General features: G+C 44.4%; 1 protein-coding gene across 1 annotated transcript; it reads left to right on the top strand.

Moving 5' to 3' along the window:
• Positions 1 to 300: 300 nt before the first annotated feature.
• On the top strand, positions 301 to 18,026 carry CNMD (chondromodulin). The gene is made up of 7 exons (XM_048851538.2): positions 301 to 470; positions 714 to 854; positions 4,970 to 5,110; positions 7,569 to 7,682; positions 9,769 to 9,922; positions 12,108 to 12,316; positions 16,086 to 18,026. The coding sequence occupies exons 1-7, from the start codon at positions 399 to 401 to the stop codon at positions 16,299 to 16,301; spliced, it is 1,047 nt and encodes a 348-aa protein (XP_048707495.1). The 5' UTR covers positions 301 to 398; the 3' UTR covers positions 16,302 to 18,026.
• The last annotated feature ends 1,801 nt before the right edge of the window (positions 18,027 to 19,827 follow it).

Raw genomic sequence — 19,827 nt, 5'->3', positions numbered from 1 at the left:
GCTGGGCACTGGGAGGCGGGCCTGGGCCAGCTGTCAGAGGGCTCCCCATTGCACCTGGCCGTGCCGGCCAACACACCCACGCTTTGGCGGCTCTCTCCTCCGCGCGGAAGGCAAGAGCGGCGGAGAGTTACTGCCCGGCGGGCGGACGGCAGCAGCCGGGGGGCCCGGGAGGTGACTGAAACCCTGCTCGGGTTGAGGCCGGTCGCTCCGGCCCCGCGGGGCAGCAGCGTTCAAAGGGGGCCATTGTATCCCGAGCCTGGCGCTCCGGCTGGGGCGGGGAGGCGCGCCTGGGGGCGGGGAGGGGCTGCGGGCTCCACGCCTCTGTGTGCAGCCGAGCCCGGCCGTGCCTCTCCCTCCGGGGCCACAGGAGCTCCGGGTCCAGACGTGCGCGGGCAGCCATGGCCGAGAGCGCGGAGAAAGTGCCCATCGCCCTGGCGGGGCCGGAGGACGTGGAGCGGAGCCTGCCGCCTGTAAGTACCGGGGCAGAGAGAGGGAGTCCCGGCGCTCGGCCCCAGCTGCCTCGCGGGGCAGGTCACCGCTCTGGTGAGGGCGGGAAAGTGGCGGGCGGCGGCGGCGGGGGTCCGGCAGGGGCTGGCCCCGCCAAGCGCCAGCGCTGCTGCTTCCCTCGCCCGCCCGGCTCGGGGCTGAGCTCCCGGGAGAGCTGGGCTGTGAGGCGAGCGGGCTCCTGGGCTGCCTGTCCCCCTTTGCTGCAGGCCTACACGGCGGTGCCGGTGACACCCGCCAGCCCGGGGCGGCTGCTGAAGATCGGGGCCGTGGTGCTCATCGCCGGAGCCCTGCTGCTCCTGTGCGGAGCCATCGGAGCCTTCTACTTCTGGAAGGGGAGCGACCGGCACGTGAGTGGCGGGCGCGGGGCGGGGGCGGGCCGGCCGAGCGGACCTGGTGGAGAGCCGGCCGCAGGTTCCTTGGCTGAGGGTCCGGCGGGGCTGAGGGGTTCCTCTGGCTGTGAAAAGCTACCCCAGGCGCCCAGGCACCGCAGCGGGAGTGGGCGGGACAAGCGCCCGCGCAACGCCAGCAAGGGGGTCGCTGGGTGGCACCCTGTAGAGGAGCTTGTGGGGAAAGTCGGCTGTGGCCGCGCTGCTCAGGGACCAGTCAAGCGCTGGTCCCTGAGATCTCCCTGACACCCTGTAGGAAGGCAGCAAGTTGGTCCCTGTTACCAGAAAGGTTGAGAAACACTGGTCTAGCGCATCTGTGGCTAGCTTAAGTCGTGCGCCAGCGGCTGGGCTAGACGCTTGCTCAGTTTGAGAGTTAAGAGCCAGCACTTTCAGCTGCAAAACATGATCCGAATTCTAAACAAGCCATTCTTCCCCCGCCTCCCATCCAGAATGCTTGGTAAATATTCCGAAGTGGTTGGAGCACAGAAAATATAGGGGAACAACAATCAGAAAGATCAATCTTGGAGTAGTGGAAACTGGGTCACCGACTGTACTTAGAGTATTGCTAACTGGGACAGGCAATAATTAAACAAAGGTGGGCAGGAGGTGTCAATTCCAACAGTAAACCCATCTGTTTACCAAGCTGGATAGTGATAGTCTTGTAAGAAGGTATTGCACTGAAGTTTTTAAATCTGATTTAAATCTGAGTGAAACAAAGACAAGAATTATGAACCCAAGTATTTACATTTTGGAAACAGACATTTTTCTATTAAACCAATTTTTAAATTAACTGCTTGAATTTAATGAGAATCACAACCACACTGGAAACATTACTTGACTGGTTGCCAAGTTCTGTAAGTAGCATACCTCTCTCCCCCATACCTCAGTATAAAAATTCTTTTCTTTCCTGTCCATTTGGTGTAGCATGATGGAAACTGATTTCAGGAATAAACATAAAATGTATCCTTGGGATCACAGACAAAAGCTACATCTACTTTTGCTCATAAATCTTCAAAGCATTCACTGTTTCCCCCCATCCTTTCCCAGGAGATTCACATAATAAGCAAATTTCAAGCATCTGGACAAAATGGTGGTGAAAGAAATGCCACGTCATCCCAATGCTGATTGCACATCATACTTTGACACTTAAATATATGGTGCACCAGACTGTATTTAGTCTACTCATAGGTTTGATTAAGGACCAAAATTATTTCACTATGTACCTAGTAGTTTAAATGTGTGCTGAACATGGACACAAAAGCTCGTAGTATATTAGTTGCAAAATGATTTTAAAAATCTTGATAATTTATATTTGGGTGGAGAGAACTTTTCTCAATTTAGGTTACATGACAAAATCCTGTGTCAAAAGGGACAGAGATGAAAACTCAGGGGTTAGTTTAAAGAAGCAAACTTTCAAGGAATAGTGATCATCAGAATAATTCTAAATATTATCTTTCCTTTATGTTTTCAAAGATTTTTAAAATATGAAATGCCAGATATGTGAATTTGATTTTCATTTGCTCATCATTGGGGGGGAGGGATAGCTCAGTGGTTTGAGCATTGGCCTGCTAAACCCAGGGTTGTGAGTTCAATCCTTGAGGGGGCCATTTAGGGATCTGGGGCAAAAATTGGGGATTGGCCCTGCTTTGAGCAGGGGGTTGGACTAGATGACCTCCTGAGGTCCCTTTCAACCCTGATATTCTGTGATCAGTGACAAGGAGAATGAGTCTCATTGAATTTACCAAGGAGCCTTTTCTGCACTCCATGCTCAGGCAAGACTCCTATTTACTTCAGCAGGAGCCTTGTCTGAGTAAGGAGTGCAGAATCGGTCCCTTAATTTGTAGGGAAAGTGTTTCAATATGATATACATTTTAGCCTGTAGGGTACAACTGCTTGACATTTAATATTTTTTTAAAGACAATTTATAGCAAACCCAAAATCCAGAGAGAAAAGAAAAAAGTTACAGTAAAAGCTGTGTTATCCAGCACTTTACCAACCGTAAAGCTCTAGAAACTGGCATTTCTGATGTCTCCTAATACAAATCTTCAGTAGAGTTGCCAGGTATCCAGTTGGCTTGGGGCGGGCAGCTCCCTACCTGACTCCGCGTGGCTCTCTGGAAGCGGTGACATGTCCCTGCTGTTCCTAGGAGGAGGAACGGCCACAGGGGCTCTGTCCACTGTCCCTCCCCCGCCCCACCCTGATCGCTGGCTCCACGGCTCCCATTGGCTGGGAACCGAGGCCAATAGAGGCTGCATGGGCAGCGCCTGCATGCTGAGGCAGCACACAGAGCCACTTGGCTGTGCCTCCGCCTAGGAGCAGCAGGGACATGTTGCCACTTGCGGGGAGCGGCCCAAGGTGAGTGCTGCCCAGATCCAGCACCCCAAAACTGCTCCAGTGCCCCAACCCCCTGCCCCGAGCCCCCTCCCACACCCAAACTCCCTCCCAGAGCCAGTGCCCCGAGCCCCCTCCCACACCTAAACTCCCTCCCTCCATTGGTAAGTATAACTCTTAGTTAACTAAAAGAAAAGGAGTACTTGTGGCACCTTAGAGACTAACCAATTTATTTGAGCATGAGCTTTCGTGAGCTACAGCTCACTTCATCGGATGCATACCGTGGAAACTGCAGCAGACTTTATATATACACAGAGAATATGAAACAATACCTCCTCCCACCTTATCGGCACCCCCCCATTCCCTTAACAGGCCAGATAACGAAGCTTTTCCTTCATAGTAAGAAGACAGGCTGCTTCAGGACTCAGTGTAAGAGGGGCCTGAATGGGAGATGGGCCAGAGAATGTGTAAGGTGTTAATAGTCCAGTTTGCACTGATGGTTTTGATAAATAGATAGCAGATCAATTATAGGACAGAGTCTCATTTTTTGGTCTGTTTAGTTTCGCAACACTTGCATTATTTTAGCGTATTTCTGCTTTTTGTTCAAACAGATGCATTAAAAATATCTTTTTTAGTAAGTGGGTTTCTTTTCCCTTACCTAAGGCTCTTGTCCCATCTCAGGAAGCTGGTAGTAATGCCATCAATTAAGAACTGAATCTTTTTTTAAAAAAGAGTAGAGTGTATTCTGATTGGTACAGAAATAGATAAAATGTAAACCTTAAGCTGCAGAGTCAACACCCAACACTAAGCTATTGTTTCAGACTTCCCTCAGACTCAGGAAGCCAACGCTTTGTTGATTCACATTTGGAAGGTTTTCTTTGCAACCATAAGACTTATGATTTTTTTAAAATAAAAATAAACTCGAATTCTACTGCAACGAATGGGGCTCACAAAAAAGTGTTATCATCTTATACCAGCTCAGTCTATATACTTTGGATATGGAATTAAGTACTATCTATATAGACCCAGTCTTGCATTTCTCATGCAAGAATTCAGTGGAAGTCTTGGATGTATGAATAATACAGGATTGAGTCTCTATTTGTAAAAGACAATCAATTACGTTTAGCACCTTAATTTTTTCCCTAACAAAGAGTTGCAAGCAGAAAAAATTGATTTCTAGACTAATACTGTGAACTTTATTGAAACTTTGTTTATATACAGACTTTTTAAGAATAAAAGTAAACTCCTTCTGTTGGTACTTATGGAAGTATTGATATTTAAACAACGCTCACCCCACTCAGAGACAGCTACATGCAGCTTGCTACATTCAAGAGACTCTCTTTCTAAGTACCTAAACAGTATCTAACTTCTCCAAGCAAGAGTCCCAACAGATCAAACTAAGGAGTACAGTGGGGATGACCTCTGGGGGAAATCAGCCTTCTTCTGATCCTCCCATACAATACGATTTAGACCAGTTCCTAAACCCCATGTAACCTTGGAACCAAATTATTCTACATTCAGTGCATATGGATGTAAAGCTGGCAGGATTGATATTGCCTGAAACCATCAACGTCTGTTTTATTAGTATGGTCTTGACTGCTGAGGATTCTGTAATAAAAGTGTAAGTATGGATAAAAGCCAGTAACCTGAAGAGGGACATGACAATCAGATTGGCACCACACTTGTTCTTGATAAAAGCTAGGAAGATACAAAAATGCGTGCTAATGTTCTTTATTCAATTACAGATTTACAATGTCCATTATACTATGAGTATTAATGGAAAAGTACAAGAGGGATCAATGGAAATAGATTCTGGGAACAACCTAGAGACCTTTAAAACTGGAAGTGGAAATGAAGAGGCTATAGAAGTTCATGATTTCCAGATAGTAAGTACATTTGACAGATCTTGCAGATAAGACAATCTCCAGTGTTGGATTCTAAAGACATGTCTACAATGCAATTAAAAACCCGTGGCTGGCCTGTACGAGCTGATTCGGGCTTGGGCAGAGGGGCTGTTTAATTGTGATGTAGACGTTCAGGCTCGGGCTGGAGCCCAGGCTCTAGGAGCCCTGTGAGGTGGGAGTGTCCCAGACCTCAGGCTGCAGCCCACACCCGAACATCTACACCGCAATTAAGCAGCTCCTTAGCCTGGGCCCATGTCAGCTGTCACGGGCCAGCCATGGGTTTTTAATTGCAGTGCAGACATAGCCTAAAAAGGGGCCCAGTCCTACACCTATTGAAGTCAATGGCAAAACTACCATTGACTTCAAAGGGAGAAAGGTTGAGCCCTAAATGAGATAAATGCAGCATCTAGAACAAAAGAAACCATTAGTTCCAGGTAGGGTTGGTGAGGGAAGCAATGTGGGTCTTTCTGGCCCTGCCCCTCCCCATCTGTTGGTTCCATGAACGAGGCGGAGATAACTGGGCCTCCCTGCTTTTGCGCAGGCCAAGGGAGATCCATGCACATACACGTGGGATGCATAACCCCCACATCATCTGAAAGCTGCTCTTCAGCCCCTTGTGAAACTTGTGGTAACATCAACCTTACAACTTTGTTGGCAACTGAATTAAAATGCTGATGATAAGCCTCTTGTCATTTACCTTCACTATTCCACATCTGCACAGCAGTCCCAGCTCAGTGGAGAGTCCATGAATTCTTCCATCCTTGGACCCTCATGACAAATATGAGCTGCTGGGTAAGTGCAGCCAAAAATACCCACCCCAGAGCGGTTGTGACAATGTGTTGTGCATCTAGGTTGATGAGGGTGGTGGAAAAACTGGCGCCAAAAAATACCTGCCTTCAGTTATTGAGTGCCAAGGGTCAAGCTCCAGGAAAGCAAATGGACCAAGCCAGTTAGGTTTTGACCCTGCAAGGAGTGGAAACAACTTGAAGTGTAAGCTGGAAAGAATACCAAGGAGATAGAGAAGTACCTGTTGCAAATGCCATATACTAGGAACTCTGGGATAAGTTGGCATGTGAACCTATTTACACATTTGGAGCAATAGAGTTCTAAGCTAGGCAGAGCTGTGACATGGAGATGGCTAGGTTATGTATATCACTAAGGTCAAGAAAGTCCCCATGTGTTAAGTGATGCTTTGATCACTGGAGCAGGATCATTGAACAAGGCCAGGGTGACCATTTTAGGAAAACAGCCTGCATCCTGGGTGACAGGAAGGTATCACAGAAACATATCTTGACTATCTCAAAGTGGCAGAGCTACATCCTGGGGGGCCTACTTTTTCTCAGCCTCTCAAGAAAAGAATGACCCCAGTGACATTGTATATATCCATCAATAGTCAGCAGAAGGGCTCTTGTCATGCTGTAGCTTGTACATAAAGATCTGTTCACCTATTTCCTCTGAAGCGAAATAGAACAAAATGGTGGATAGACAAGACAATTGCTGAAATTACAAGGGTAGGCTCTCTGTGTCCTGTAGGGAGAATCAAACCCACATGGCAGCACAGAAAATGCTACATTTGAATTGGAGGGAGAAGACTTAAGAAAGGCTACCCTGTAGTTACCATATATCAATGAATGGTCTCTAATGTCAGTATGTTTGAAATACAGGGACTTTTTGTGTCATTTATTTAGGATTAGAAACCACATTACATTTATTTATTTATTTATACATTTATTTAGGATTAGAAATACATTACAACAACACTGGAATTCTGTCTTGGTTATCATTTCATTATGAACTTCTGTGCATAAAAAGCATCATGGTATAGAAAAAAAAAATCAAAGTTGTATGTCTAAACTTAGGCACCTACATCCATACCTATGACCTGATTTTCATATCTTTAATAGTAAGTGCCTCAGATAAGTGCAGAGGTCTGTCTAGACTGGGAAAAAGTTACTAGGTTATAATACAAATGGCTAACATGATTTTAAGGATGTTAAACTGCGTCAATATTAGGTGCTAAGTGATGTGTCAAATCTTGTTAGCTAACTTCTTTTTCCCTAGTCTAGACAGGCCCTCTCCAATAGAAATTGCAGATGCTCAGCACCTCTGAAACTTTAGCCACTTCTTTGGGTACCTAAATTAGGTGCCTTCATTTAGGAACTCAAGATTAAAATTTCACCTGGTTTGTTTAAATGTTTACAGCTAAAATAGTGATACAACAGAATTTGGGTCAATTTCAGAGTGGACTTTTGTTTTTAAAAAATCAAAAAACATGTTTTATTGTCAGTTTTTTGTTGTTTTTTTAAAAAAAAAACAGGAACTCTGAAGTCCCCAAATTCAGTGAATACCTTAATGTTATATGAACAGAGTTTATATTGTTTTGTTTTAAGCAATTGGGTGACATGTCCATGCATGTAACCACAAAAGGTCTATTTTGTAGGGCATCACTGGAATCCGTTTTGCTGGAGGAGAGAAATGCTACATTAAAGCACAAGCTAAAGCTCACATCCCCGATGTCAATACTATGACTAAAGAAAGCCTCTCGTTTGATCTGGTAGGGAGCAATTTAAAAAAAATTCTTAACTCTATATAAATAACGATTTTAAAGGTCATTTAAATATACATATCAAATGATCTCGTAGGTCTTTTGGGGTCCTGGAAGGGAGGAGTGAGCGCTTCTGGCAGGCACTGATGGGCACTGCTTCTACTGTTGCTGGGATGGGTTGCATGAGAGAGACTAAATGTCTAACAGAGACTCACAGAAAAATCATCCCCCCACCAAAACTCCTGCCTCATCATCAGGACAGGAGAAAATCGTGGTGTACAAAAATTGCAGAACTTCCAAAATGAGGATGTCCCAACTCTGCCTATTTGTTGTAATCTAGAATATGCAGTAATACATACTCATTTACTTAAAAAAGAAAGAGAAAACTCTCTCTAAAACCAACAAGAAAGTGCCATGAGTCAGATCCAAAGTCCACTGAAGTCAGTGGGAATATTTCCAGTGACTTCAGCAGGCTTTGGATCAGCCCCCAGAGGTAGGTACCGAGATCGCCTCTACCCTCCCTTGTTATTTTAAGGATGTATGGACTTCATGGCCTAATTGGAATAATTTAACATAATTAAGCACAGGCAATTTTTCTTTTTATTAAAAAATAAAAGGACATTACATTCATCCAGTATTAAATTTCCACTGTTGAAAAAATGTCAGGTTTGCAAAGTTAAGGTTCCAATTCAGTATTAACTTGGTCACATTACAGATGTGTAGAGTGTTTTGTTCCTGCTTTCTGTGTACTGTTTAAAAGATGTATTATATGAATTTTGCTGTTTCTGTGATAAAACATATGCATCAAATAGATGGGATGGGCAATCCAACGCAACTTAATGCTACTGTTAGAACATTAAACTTCCTTTGCTGCCTAATTTTTCTGATCAAGTGTGCAACCGAAATGTTGAGTTAGTCTTCACATTTATTTTTTTTTACTATAAATAAATTAAAAATTAACTTGTTTCTGGTCTAATACATATTTGATCATGACCAACACTGAATACAAAATGGTAAATTAAAGTAAGTTTATTGCTACTTAAAGTACATTTGCCCACAAATCTGGGGTAATTTCATTTAAGATAAACAATTGGATTCTTTTTATCTTCAAATGTTAGCTCCAGTTAAGTTATTTCAGATGCTGACAAAAGCCCAAGTGGGAGAATATAAATGATGTGCTGCTCTCACTGGATAGTGAATTTAGATGACTCAAGACATCCTACAAAAATCAATAAATACATTAAAGGAATAACTTGGCAAAATAAATTGATCTAGTGGATTATCAATCCAAATATCAGATACTTATATGGAGGGAATTCAGAAGTTTTACTTCAAAATCATATTGATTTTCTTGATGAACAAGACTTTTTGAGGATGTTTCACTGCTGCTAAGAAATAGCTAACATGTTTTATGTAAAATAATACTTTGAACTAAAAACTATAAAGAATAAATCACTGGCATTTTCCTACATTACTTTGAAGATATGAAACCAAAACCTGCAGGGTACACTTCAAAATGAAGGCTCCTTTAACTTCTAGCTTTTGGGCAACTGAATTGCTGTTATTGAACAAGACCTTTAGTCAGACCCATCATATTAACTTAAAATTGTAGCTGTATGCAAACTAAAACTTTCACTAACTCTCAGGAATATGTCTATTATGGAAGTGCCCTAACATTTCTATGAATTCAGAACAATGCAAGCAAACACACCTAAAAAATTATGGGCCAGATTCTTAGCTGGTATAAATCAAGATAGTCGTTCTGAAGTCAGTGGATCTACACCAATGTACACCAGCTTAGAATCCGGTCCTATGGGCTGACTATTAGCCCCATTAAAGACAAAGGAAGTGAAATCCTGGTAGTTTTGCAATTGATTTCAGTGGTGACAAAATTTCACCCCAGGAGTCTTTCCATTGATTTCAATTGGAACAAGATTTGGCTGTGTGCGTGTAGTACATAAAACAACATTTCATATCAGTTCCAAGCGAAGCTTCTATGTTTGGCATTTGGCTATTAACAGAAAGCTGCATCTACCGAATACACAGAACCCCTGTTCATTGAACTAACAATGGATTTTATGCTGCCTACTTACAGGAAGATGAAATCATGCCAGTTAAATTTGATGAAAATTCCCTTATCTGGGTGGCTGTAGATCAGCCGGTTAAGGATAACAGCTTCCTAAGTCCCAAAATTTTAGAGCTTTGTGGAGATCTTCCTATTTTCTGGCTTCGACCAACATACCCAAAAGGTAATTTTTCTTTCACTTAAACACTACCCTCCCTTCCTCCCCTCTCTCCCCCAATAAACGTACACCAGCAGGGTGTCTAGCTAGTAGAGCTGCACAGTTGTGGCCCTCATTGCTCTTCTCCCATGTAGGCTGGTGCTGAAACCCCCTACCCAGTACACAGAGAATGCTAAGGTCTCCATGTGGAGCTGCTCAGCCTGGGCTCCCCCCCTCAAACAGACCCACCACACAACTTCAGTGGAGGGGAGGGCTAAAGGGTTTAACACCTCAGGGATGGCCAAGGCTGGAGATGGGACATTGGACAGAGCTCTGAGATGGCACTGCACATTCTCTCTCTCAGGTGGTTGGTTCTTGCTCACCCGTATGTGAAGTTGGGAAGGAATTTTCCCCCAGGGCACATTGGCAATGACCTTGCGTGGGGGGCGGGGGGCTTTAACTTTCCTCCACTGTATGTGGGTGCTGGTCAATTGCCAGGATTATCTGGGTATATCTCACTTAATCATTTCGCATCATGGGGGCCTTGGGCACTGGTTACATCTGTGGCACCTAATACAGTAGGAACCCATTTATCTGAGCCTCCATTATCCGGCTCTCCGTATTAACCAAACCACCAGCTGCCCAGGGCTGACAGTGGTGGAGCTCAGGCTCTCAACCCCAGACAACTGGGGTTTGGGCTGTCAGCCCTGGGCATGGCAACAGCCCGAGCCCTGCCATACGTGGGGCTGACAGCTAGAACCCAACCAATTCTCCGGTTTATCCAGATTTTTGGTTATCCAATCTGACCCTTTTCCCAATGAGAACTGATAACCGGGGTTCCACTGTAGCCTAATCTCCTGTGGGCTGTAATATTTTGGTCTCATTTGGGTTGGTGGGTGAAGTGTGTGGGTGGTGTTGGTGGCCTGTGGTACAAAGGAGATCAGGCTAGATGAATTAGTGGTCCTTTCTGGCCTTAAACTCTGACTTCTAACTTCCTAGGATTTGTAGGTGGCCTGTGGGGGATTGAGGGCATATACTTTGCTAGGGAGACCTTGTGAGATTCGCGAGGCAGGGCCAGCAGCATAAGAGGAGGTGGGCAGGGAATGTGCTGCTATACAGGAGGCAAGGGGTGGTGTTCAGGCACTTGCCAGGGAGATTAGCAAGAGGGTCCTCATTTAGTTCAGGGGAGGGAGCAGGAGGAAGGGATTCCTCCCCAGGGGTTGGAGGAAGAGGATGAAAGGAACCAGAGAAGAGTTTGCTCCCCCTTGGTGGTCTAAGGGTATATCTACACAGGTGCTGTGAGCTGTACTTCTTAGCTTGGGTAGCCATCTGTGCACTACCTCTGCTCAAGCTGCTGCCTAAAAATGGCAGTGTGGCCACTGCAGCATGGGCAGCAGCTCAGGCTAGCTGCATGAATATGTAGCCAAGGGGTGGGGCAGGACTGGACTCAGGTGGCTAACCCAAGATGTTGTGGCCACACTGCTATTTTTAGCATGATAGCTTGAGCAGAGCTCGCGTATGTTTGTCTATCCAAGTTGGGAATTATACCTCCTGGCTGCTGTGTAGCCGTACCCAGAGATTTAATACTGATATACAAAATACAGGCTAGAAAAATGAAATAAGTGGCAACGTTGAGTATTTTGGGGATGAGAGTTGCTAATATTTTTTCATGACTAATGGGAGCCAAATTTGCTAATTAAAATTTCCCACTGTTTTCCTGTGGCCTTGCACATGGCCATTATGCATCAAAAGAGTATTGTCAAAGTTGGCCAGGAGTATTTTAAACAATGTTTACAATCAGGTCATTTGGAGCTGGACACAAGTCTGTCTCCTTCCAAATGTTTCTTTCTATCAAAAATGCACAGTAATGACATGAAGATAGTTGCTCTGGTTGACTGCTGGCATAGCTATTCATTCTCTTAGCATCTCTGGCCACTCACTGCGTCCAGAGGCCCTTCCCCCATCCTGTTCTTTGGGCCAGCCATCCATTTGTTTGGGGAAAAAAAGACAAATCTCTCACACATATAGACAGAATGATATAGACTGTGTATGGAATGGGTGGAAGGACAAGTAGCTCCCATTTGAAGCCGATTAATCTTTGCAGTACAGCTATGCAATCACACTTTCATGAATGGGTAACAAAATACGGTCCTTGAACTAGTGGAAGAACATGTTTTAAACCACCTATGTACTCCTATGACTGTTTCTGCAGATAGCCAGAGAAAGAAGCGAGAAATCAAGAGAAAAATACGTCAAGCTCAATCAAACTTTGATCTGGACCAAATTGAAGCTACTACTGGCATAGTAAATACCAGGTCACCTACTACCCAGACAGTTCAAAAACCAGAACGCCAATCTAACGCTACTGGTCCCAGTGAGCAAGATTCTAGTTCAAACTTTAATCCAGAAAATCCATATCATGTGAGTACATATCTATTTGCCTTAGAATCCCCTTCAGAGCATTTGATTTTGCAGGTAGGTATGTAACTTTATTAAGTACTCATTTCTAGTTATCGATCCATTTCAAATGGACTTAAAAAAAATTATAACACCAATTTGTCGATTCAAACTTTCATTCGATAGTGCAGTTATTTATAAATTCCATTCACCAGAAGTAACTAATATAGTTTTTGTTATCATTAGTCCCCAAAGTATGGTGAAGAAGTAGATACTGTGCTTAGGCTGGTGAATTTAAGATAATTTTGCAAGACTGCTGTAGTGAGTCCAGTTTAATACAGAAAACTAGATACATCTGATACAGATAATGCATTACCATAACGACAGCAAATTTAATCTGCCTCAGGCAGATAGTTGACACTGATCATTAACTGATAAAAAGAAAACAATAAAAATGCAGAGTCAGCTAGTTAGAAACTAGCTTATTCATGAAACATGTAAGAGTATGTGTGTGTGAGAGAGAGTGTGAGAGAAAGAGAGTGTGCATACAACTTTTTGGATAAAATGCATTGTGACTAGCCACACCTGTAATGGGACAAGTACTGTTGCCATTGAAGTCAATGGAAATTTTGCCACTGATTCTTCAGAAATCAGGATCAGGCTAAACTGTGGCTGTCAGACAGTTCACAGAGCCCTTTCTGGCAATCTGCAGAATGGAATCCTTTTAAAATAATGCAGTGAAAGAACTTGGAGAAAGATGGGTCCAGGACAGAATCTTATTTTCTCTCTCCTATGAAGAGATCAACAGAATGAAAATGTGAAGAGTCCCGTTTCCCTAAGCCCATCACAATACTGCAAAACAATTAACTGTACAGCAAGCCACTTCCACTCTACTGCACCAACATCAGACAATTTACAGGACTGTTTGGTACAGCAGGGATAAAGTTATTTTAATAGAATGTTGTCACAAGATCAATGTCTCCTGCTTTGAAAATAAGTCACAGCTTTGTCCTGACATTTATGTAACAGCAGGAGATCGTTATCCCGTGACAGTGTTCTACTCAGTTGACATCTCTTAATTAGGCTTAAGCTAATCACTCCAAAGAAGAACTAAATTGACTTTATTTCTTATGAATTCAGTTAAGTAGAAGCAGCATTGGTCCCAAAAGCAGCATCAGAACTAAACCCTGCCACTGAAGGGGAGGAACTATCTGGGATAAGAGCCATAGAGATGAGACAATGGGGCCTGAGAAGTAGAGCCATTATCCCTCTGGAGAGTGGGAGCAGTACAGTTGGTATAGGATCCCCTGCAGAGCTCTCTCTGACAGTCTCTCTGACAGTCTCTTCCTGCCAGTGGGAACCTGTGTTACCCCAAAACCAGATTTTAGGTGCTCCCCAGAGTAGCTCACCTAGTGCCTCCTTCTGGATTTACCAAAGGCTCCCTCAAAACAGCTCACCTGTTAACCAATCTTTTCTCACCAGGTCTGGGTCTCCCGGGTGGCTAAGGAAATAACTGGAGGACACGGATACAGCCTTTTGATAAATGATTGTCACAAGCAGTATTCTTTCCAAAACAAGGCACCCCTTTATTGGTGCAAACACAAATCCTTAACACAGTAGCACAAATCCCCGACACCACAGGCTAAGCATCCCAACCCACAGGAACATAAAGTTAACGTGATCCTAAGTGGCTGTGCCCCCCTTCAGATGGCCAGTCTTGCACAGGTTGCTGCAGCTGACAGGTCTCATCTTTCTCTGGTCTCTGCTTCTTCTCTCTCTCTCTCTCTCTCCCCCTGCGTGTCAGTCTCTACACTTCTCGCACCTTCTCCTCAGCTGTCTGTGTCTCGGACACTCTTTACATACTTTGCTGATAGGCTTGATTGACAGTTGTTTTGCTTACTTTTGCTAATATTTTCCTGTCAGAGTACTGCAGACTGCATACCACACAGCACCATTGTTTCTAATGTACCCAAACTCATCCTCAACAACTGCCTCACCACTGCTTTCACTGCTAATTTCTTAGTGCCACAAGCTCCAGTTTTCAGCTAATGGTGGTGAAGTGGTACCTCAGTGATGTACTTGCCCAACACAAGATGGAGGCAAGGAAACAAAATAGAGTCACTCAAGATCTCCTGTATCATCTGCTCATTTGGTGTAGGATCCCCTGGAAGATGGTCTCCAAAATTTTCTTTAGGCACTGGGAATCTACACCACTGGTTTACCAGATAGATGTGTAGTCTTAGCCTTAGCTGAGCCATTTTCATTCCCCACTCCCCACTTCTTCCCTCTGATGGGGAAGTTTGGCACAGTGCATGGTGGGCAACCTTGAGCAAGTTACTCCACCTCCCTGGGCCTCAGTTTTTCAATCTCTAAAATGAGGGAAATGCTATTTACCCCCTTCATGAAGTACTTTGAGAACTGTGGATGAAAAGAGCAATGCAAGAGTGAGGTATTCTTGTTTGATTTGCCCTTGTTCTTCTCCTCTAATCCTATTGAGAAAGCACTAGAGAGAAAGAAAGAACTGGATTCAAAGAACTGAGAACTCAGCTCCATGTTTTCAGGAGAGGAGGCAAAGAATTTTGAGAGGCTAGTCTGCCTTTAGATATCCTCTGCCATCCACTGTGTGGTAACTGCTTCCTCGTCAGATGGTGCTACAATGCTAGTTGTCTAGAATCCATCACACAATGGGAAAAGAGGTGGTTAAAGGAAAGGTAAATTTAATCTGAATATCCGGAAAGCCAACAGTAATAGGCTGTGGAACAGTCCTCTTGGGAAAGAGGTGAAAGGTCCATCACTTGGGACTTACTTAAAATTAGACTGGATGGAACAGAGGTGGGCAAACTACGGCCCATGAGCCACATCCAGCCCATGGGACCATCCTGCCTGGCCCTTGAGCTCCCAGCTGGGGAGGCTAACCCCCTGGCCCCTCCCCTGCTGTCCCCCATCCCCCACAGCCACGCCACCCTGCGGGCAGTGCGGCTGGCTCCGGCCGAGCAGCACGGCTGCCAGTCCTGCCGCTCTGAGCGGCATGGTAAAGGGGCGGGGAGCAGGGGTGTTGGATAAGGGGCAGGGGGTCCCAGGGTGCAGTCAGGGGATAGGGATGGGGTCCTGGGTGGCCTGGCAGGGGTGTGGATAAGGGCCAGGGGATAGAGAGCGGGGGGGTTGAATAGGGGGTGGGATCCCAGGTGGGTGGCTGGGGAGGTGGGTCCTGGGAGGGGACAGCCAGGGGACGAGGAGGGCGGGCTGGATGGGTCAGGGGTTTTGAGGGGGGCAGTCAGGGGGAGGAGGCGGATAGGGGGCAGGGCCAGGCTGTTTGGGGAGGCACAGCCTTCCCTACCCAGCCCTCCATACAGTTTCGCAACGCCGATGTGGTCCTTGGGCCAAAAAGTTTGCCCACCCCTGGGATAGAACATTAGACAATGCAAAGTAGGGCACAGTCCTGCAGATACAGGCAGATGGACTGGATAACCCAGGTTTTTTCCGATTCTTAAGTTTTACTGTTATTAAACTCTCCATAATTAGAGCTTTCACAAAAAGTTGGGAAAGTAAAATAATGATGAAACTCAGACAGCCTGATTCCCCATTGTGTTCCTCTAGTTTTATAACGGAGAGTCCAGTGTAGATGTGGAGTAATGCAGTGGCGAATCAGGCCACTAAAAGCCTGGCCCTCTTGAAGTCAACAGGAGTTTTGCCATTGACTTCAGTAGGACCAGTATTTGACCTGTTATCTTTTACGGAGATAATATGAATGCAGGGAACTTCATCTTCTCTCATTTTGTATTTTACATTTCAGCAACTTGAAGGCGAAGGGATGACTTTTGACCCAATGCTGGACCACGAAGGTGTGTGCTGTATTGAATGTAGACGAAGTTACACACAATGCCAGAGAATTTGTGAACCTCTCATGGGCTATTACCCATGGCCCTATAACTACCAAGGATGTCGTTCTGCCTGCCGAATTATTATGCCCTGCAGCTGGTGGGTTGCCCGTATCTTGGGTGTCGTGTGAGATGGAGTATTCAGATCATTGATGAAATAAGCAGGAGTCCAACAAACTGATAAAAGACTACAGCCAAAGCCGCATTACCAATCTCAGCTTTTAAAACACTAAGTGTATGTTAATGTATCAAAATGAGGTCAGTCATTCTAGATGTAAATAAATAAAACCTTTAATTAATATTTCATTAGCTTTACAAATGCTGAGCATAATTTGCATTCTTCTAGAAAACTGTACACTAAAACCTATTGAAATGTGGAATTTAAGACTCCCCAAAACAGATTATAGTAACTGTGCTTATGATTTAGTTGAGCAGTATAGACACTTGCTTATAAATTCAAATTCAGCATCTCATGACATAGCCCTCTGTTCTGAAATAAGTGTGAAAATTTACATCCAATTACGTGACTAGCTAAACTTGTGCTCTTGGGAGAACCTTTCAACCATGTAGCGCACTTAAATAAATCACAAGTGAAGTTGCTCCCTGTTGTTCATGCAGTGTTCCCAGATCATTATGAACAGTTATAGACCAATTACAGCATACCTTTCCCACAAAGCTGCCCTGGGGGATGGAGGAATATGCACATTATGTCAGAACCAAAAACAAATGGCAAGGAAAAGGGGCTGCTGAATGGAATGTGCATGGTGAGGAAATCAAAATGCTTTGTGCATCAGCACTTCAGAGTAGCCTTAGTGTCAAAAATCTTGTATCGTTGGTACTGTCTAACAAGTGTCAGCTCTCTAAGACTATAACATAATTACACATAGCTGTGGACCAAATAGCCTCAAGGCACAGTATAATCAGAACCCACAACAGCCACTATACGTATACATCCTCAAACTATAAACATTCAGGGCCACGCTGTGAGCCCTTTATCCCCCCTAGGGGAGCAGTTTCTCACACAAGTAGTTCCATTGGCTTCAGTGGGACTACTCATGTGAGTAACTGCTCGCCACTGGAAATAAAGGACTCACTGTCTAGCCCTCGGTGTTTGAGTAGGCAGTAGGCAGTGATGGGGCTTGCTCCTGCATGGTGCTAAGCATCTCCCTATTGAAGTTACTGGGAGCTGAGACATTTGCAGGATGGCTAGTGATTTATGATTTTTACCTTTAAATAACAGGTCAAATTATGCCTTCCTTACACTGGGTAGGACTTGAACAGTCCTATCAAAATCACAAAGTACTCCCTATCACGAAGAAGGGGGGCACAATCTTGCCTTGAATTTGGAGGCTGAAGTGGTTGTGGTTGCAAATGCACCTATTCTGACACGTAGCTAACCTGCTTCTAACACTGCTTGCCAGGATCAGAAGAGGAGGAATAATTTGACATACTGATGGTTAAAAAAAAACAATAAAAAAAAACATTGCATGAAAAATAAGCAGCCAATCTAAAAAGCAAAATGTTAAATGAGGAAGGTAGAATGAGTGCAGAATAAATTTTATATCTTATTAGCTATTCATATGATCACTTTTTACATTAACTCCCCTCCCCTGCCTTAGTATGGGAAAAATAGAACTTTTTTAAACAAATTCTGCTTTAAAGATATAACTGAAGATTCTTTGATGGAATTTTAAGGTCTGTTAAACTTGAGATTGGCTTTTAAATCAAGATCTAACCCTGATCATTGTGTGTGTTTTAAAAGCACAGCACTTGTACGCTGAGGCATAAAGGAAAGGTGGTTTCCCCCCCACAAATAAATAATTTTTATTGCAGATTAAAGAAATGTGTAAAAAATGTTCCTCTGTTTTCTGTGCTTGTTTAAATGTAGTGTACTGAGCAGTTACCGCCAAATGTGTGGTCAAAAAATATAGGAGGATGGGGAAGCAGCAAACTGAGCACCGGAGGGGAAGAGCAGAAGGCACATACTGTGTATGAAGTGCAAGTTGGTAGCTATGCTAGAGAAGAATCTTAGAAGACTGGGCAGGGATGGTGTCCCTAGCCTCTGTTTGCCAGAAGCTGGGAATGAGGAATGGGATGGATCACTTGATGATTACCTGTTCTGTCCATTCCCTCTGAAGCACCTGGCACTGGCCACTGTCGGAAGACAGTGGGCTAGTGGATACTGGGCTAGCTGGACCTTTGGTCTGACCTACTATGGCCGTTCTTATGTTAGATTGGAGGGACAAGTAGAGATGCTGTTGAAAATTAGAAAAGCAGAGGCATTCCTAGACAACCAGGTTCAGGAAACACCCGTACCCCAGATTCAAGGAAGAAAAAAGGTAGGAATCAGAGAGAGAGAGAGGAAGTCAGACAGGAGTTCCATCAGAGTTGTAACCATCAGAGGCAAGAGGTCACTGTGGTGTTTTACATGGCTTCAGAGAGACAAGGATGGGCAGGCTGCAGCCACCAGAGAGAAGAGGACCAGGAGGAATTCCACAAAGCTAAAAGTTTCCAGTTGACACCAGGGCCTCAACATGGAAACTGTGAAAGATACTGTGACACTCTGTATCTCAAAGAGCACCATGGACTCCCATATTCACCACTGTGATAGTACTGATTTTTTTTTTTTTTTTGTACAAAGTATGACTTGTAAGGTGTCATTTTGTAAGTCTTGACCTGTTGAACAATAATAACCTGTTGGATTGTATGTACTATCATTGTATGTGACATTATGAAGTATTGCTATGTGTGTTACTGAGATATGTTGTGAGGTTAGGAACACCTACAACCAGCCTTTCAGTTACAACAAAGGAGTAGCCATCAATATCCAGATGTTCATTAATGGCTCATCAACACACAATCCACTATCCCAGAGGCTTCTTGGAGAATACTCATACACAATGGAGACTGCTTGACTAATGGGGACCCCCATGTCACAACAAGGATCTTTCCAGCAGCTGGAAGAAGGTATAAAGAGAGAGGAATTGACATCTTCACTTGGCCTCTCCTTCTCCCCCCCGCATATCTCAATACCTGGAGGAACGTCTGGAGGAAAAAGACTTAACTGGGGAAGCATGTATTGAAGAACTGTAACCTGCTTGTACCATCTGTCAAGTGAGAAAAGCTGTCCGATTCAACTCTTGCTTAGACTAAAAGTTTAGGATTTAGAAAGCGTGTTTACTTTTTATTTTCTTAAGGTAACTCTCTCTGATCTTTATGCCTACCACTTATCACTTCAAATCTATCTTTCTGTAGTTAATAAGCTTATTTTAATATTTTATCCTTACCAGTGAGTTTGTTTAAAGTGGTTGGGAAATCTGCTCAGGTTACAAAGGCTGGTACATGTCCACTTTCCTATGAAGAAGTGGCAAACTAAGTAATGAATTTACACTGGTCATGCTTCTGACCAGTGCAAGATAGTACAGTTCTGAGGTGCAAGACTGGGGAACTGGGGGAATTGGCTAGAGCCTCTCATGTTGGTTCATGAGTGTTTGGCAGACCATTCACGTAACTCAGTTGGGTGTGTCCCTGTCTAAGTGCAGTGCCTGTCAGAGGCTCATAGCTTGACTTTAGCATCACAGTGTGAGGGATACTACACCAGGCTGGTGGGTTTTGGAGGGCTCTGCGGTCCCACAGTCCAGGTTGCACCGCAAGGAC

The sequence above is a fragment of the Caretta caretta genome, chromosome 1, assembly GCF_965140235.1.
Source record: "Caretta caretta isolate rCarCar2 chromosome 1, rCarCar1.hap1, whole genome shotgun sequence".
NCBI classification, from domain to species: Eukaryota; Metazoa; Chordata; order Testudines; family Cheloniidae; genus Caretta; species Caretta caretta.
Note: the sequence above shows the minus strand (reverse complement) of the source record. Positions and strands in the feature narration are given on the sequence as shown.

What these genes read in the sequence shown, in the direction of transcription:
- CNMD (XM_048851538.2), top strand. Translation starts at nt 399, where the DNA reads ATGGCCGAGAGCGCGGAGAAAGTGCCCATCGCCCTGGCGGGGCCGGAG. An exon ending in GGAAGGGGAGCGACCGGCAC is followed by an intron (nt 855 to 4,969) that starts GTGAGTGGCGGG and finishes ATTCAATTACAG; the next exon opens with ATTTACAATGTCCATTATAC. An exon ending in AAAGCCTCTCGTTTGATCTG is followed by an intron (nt 7,683 to 9,768) that starts GTAGGGAGCAAT and finishes GCCTACTTACAG; the next exon opens with GAAGATGAAATCATGCCAGT.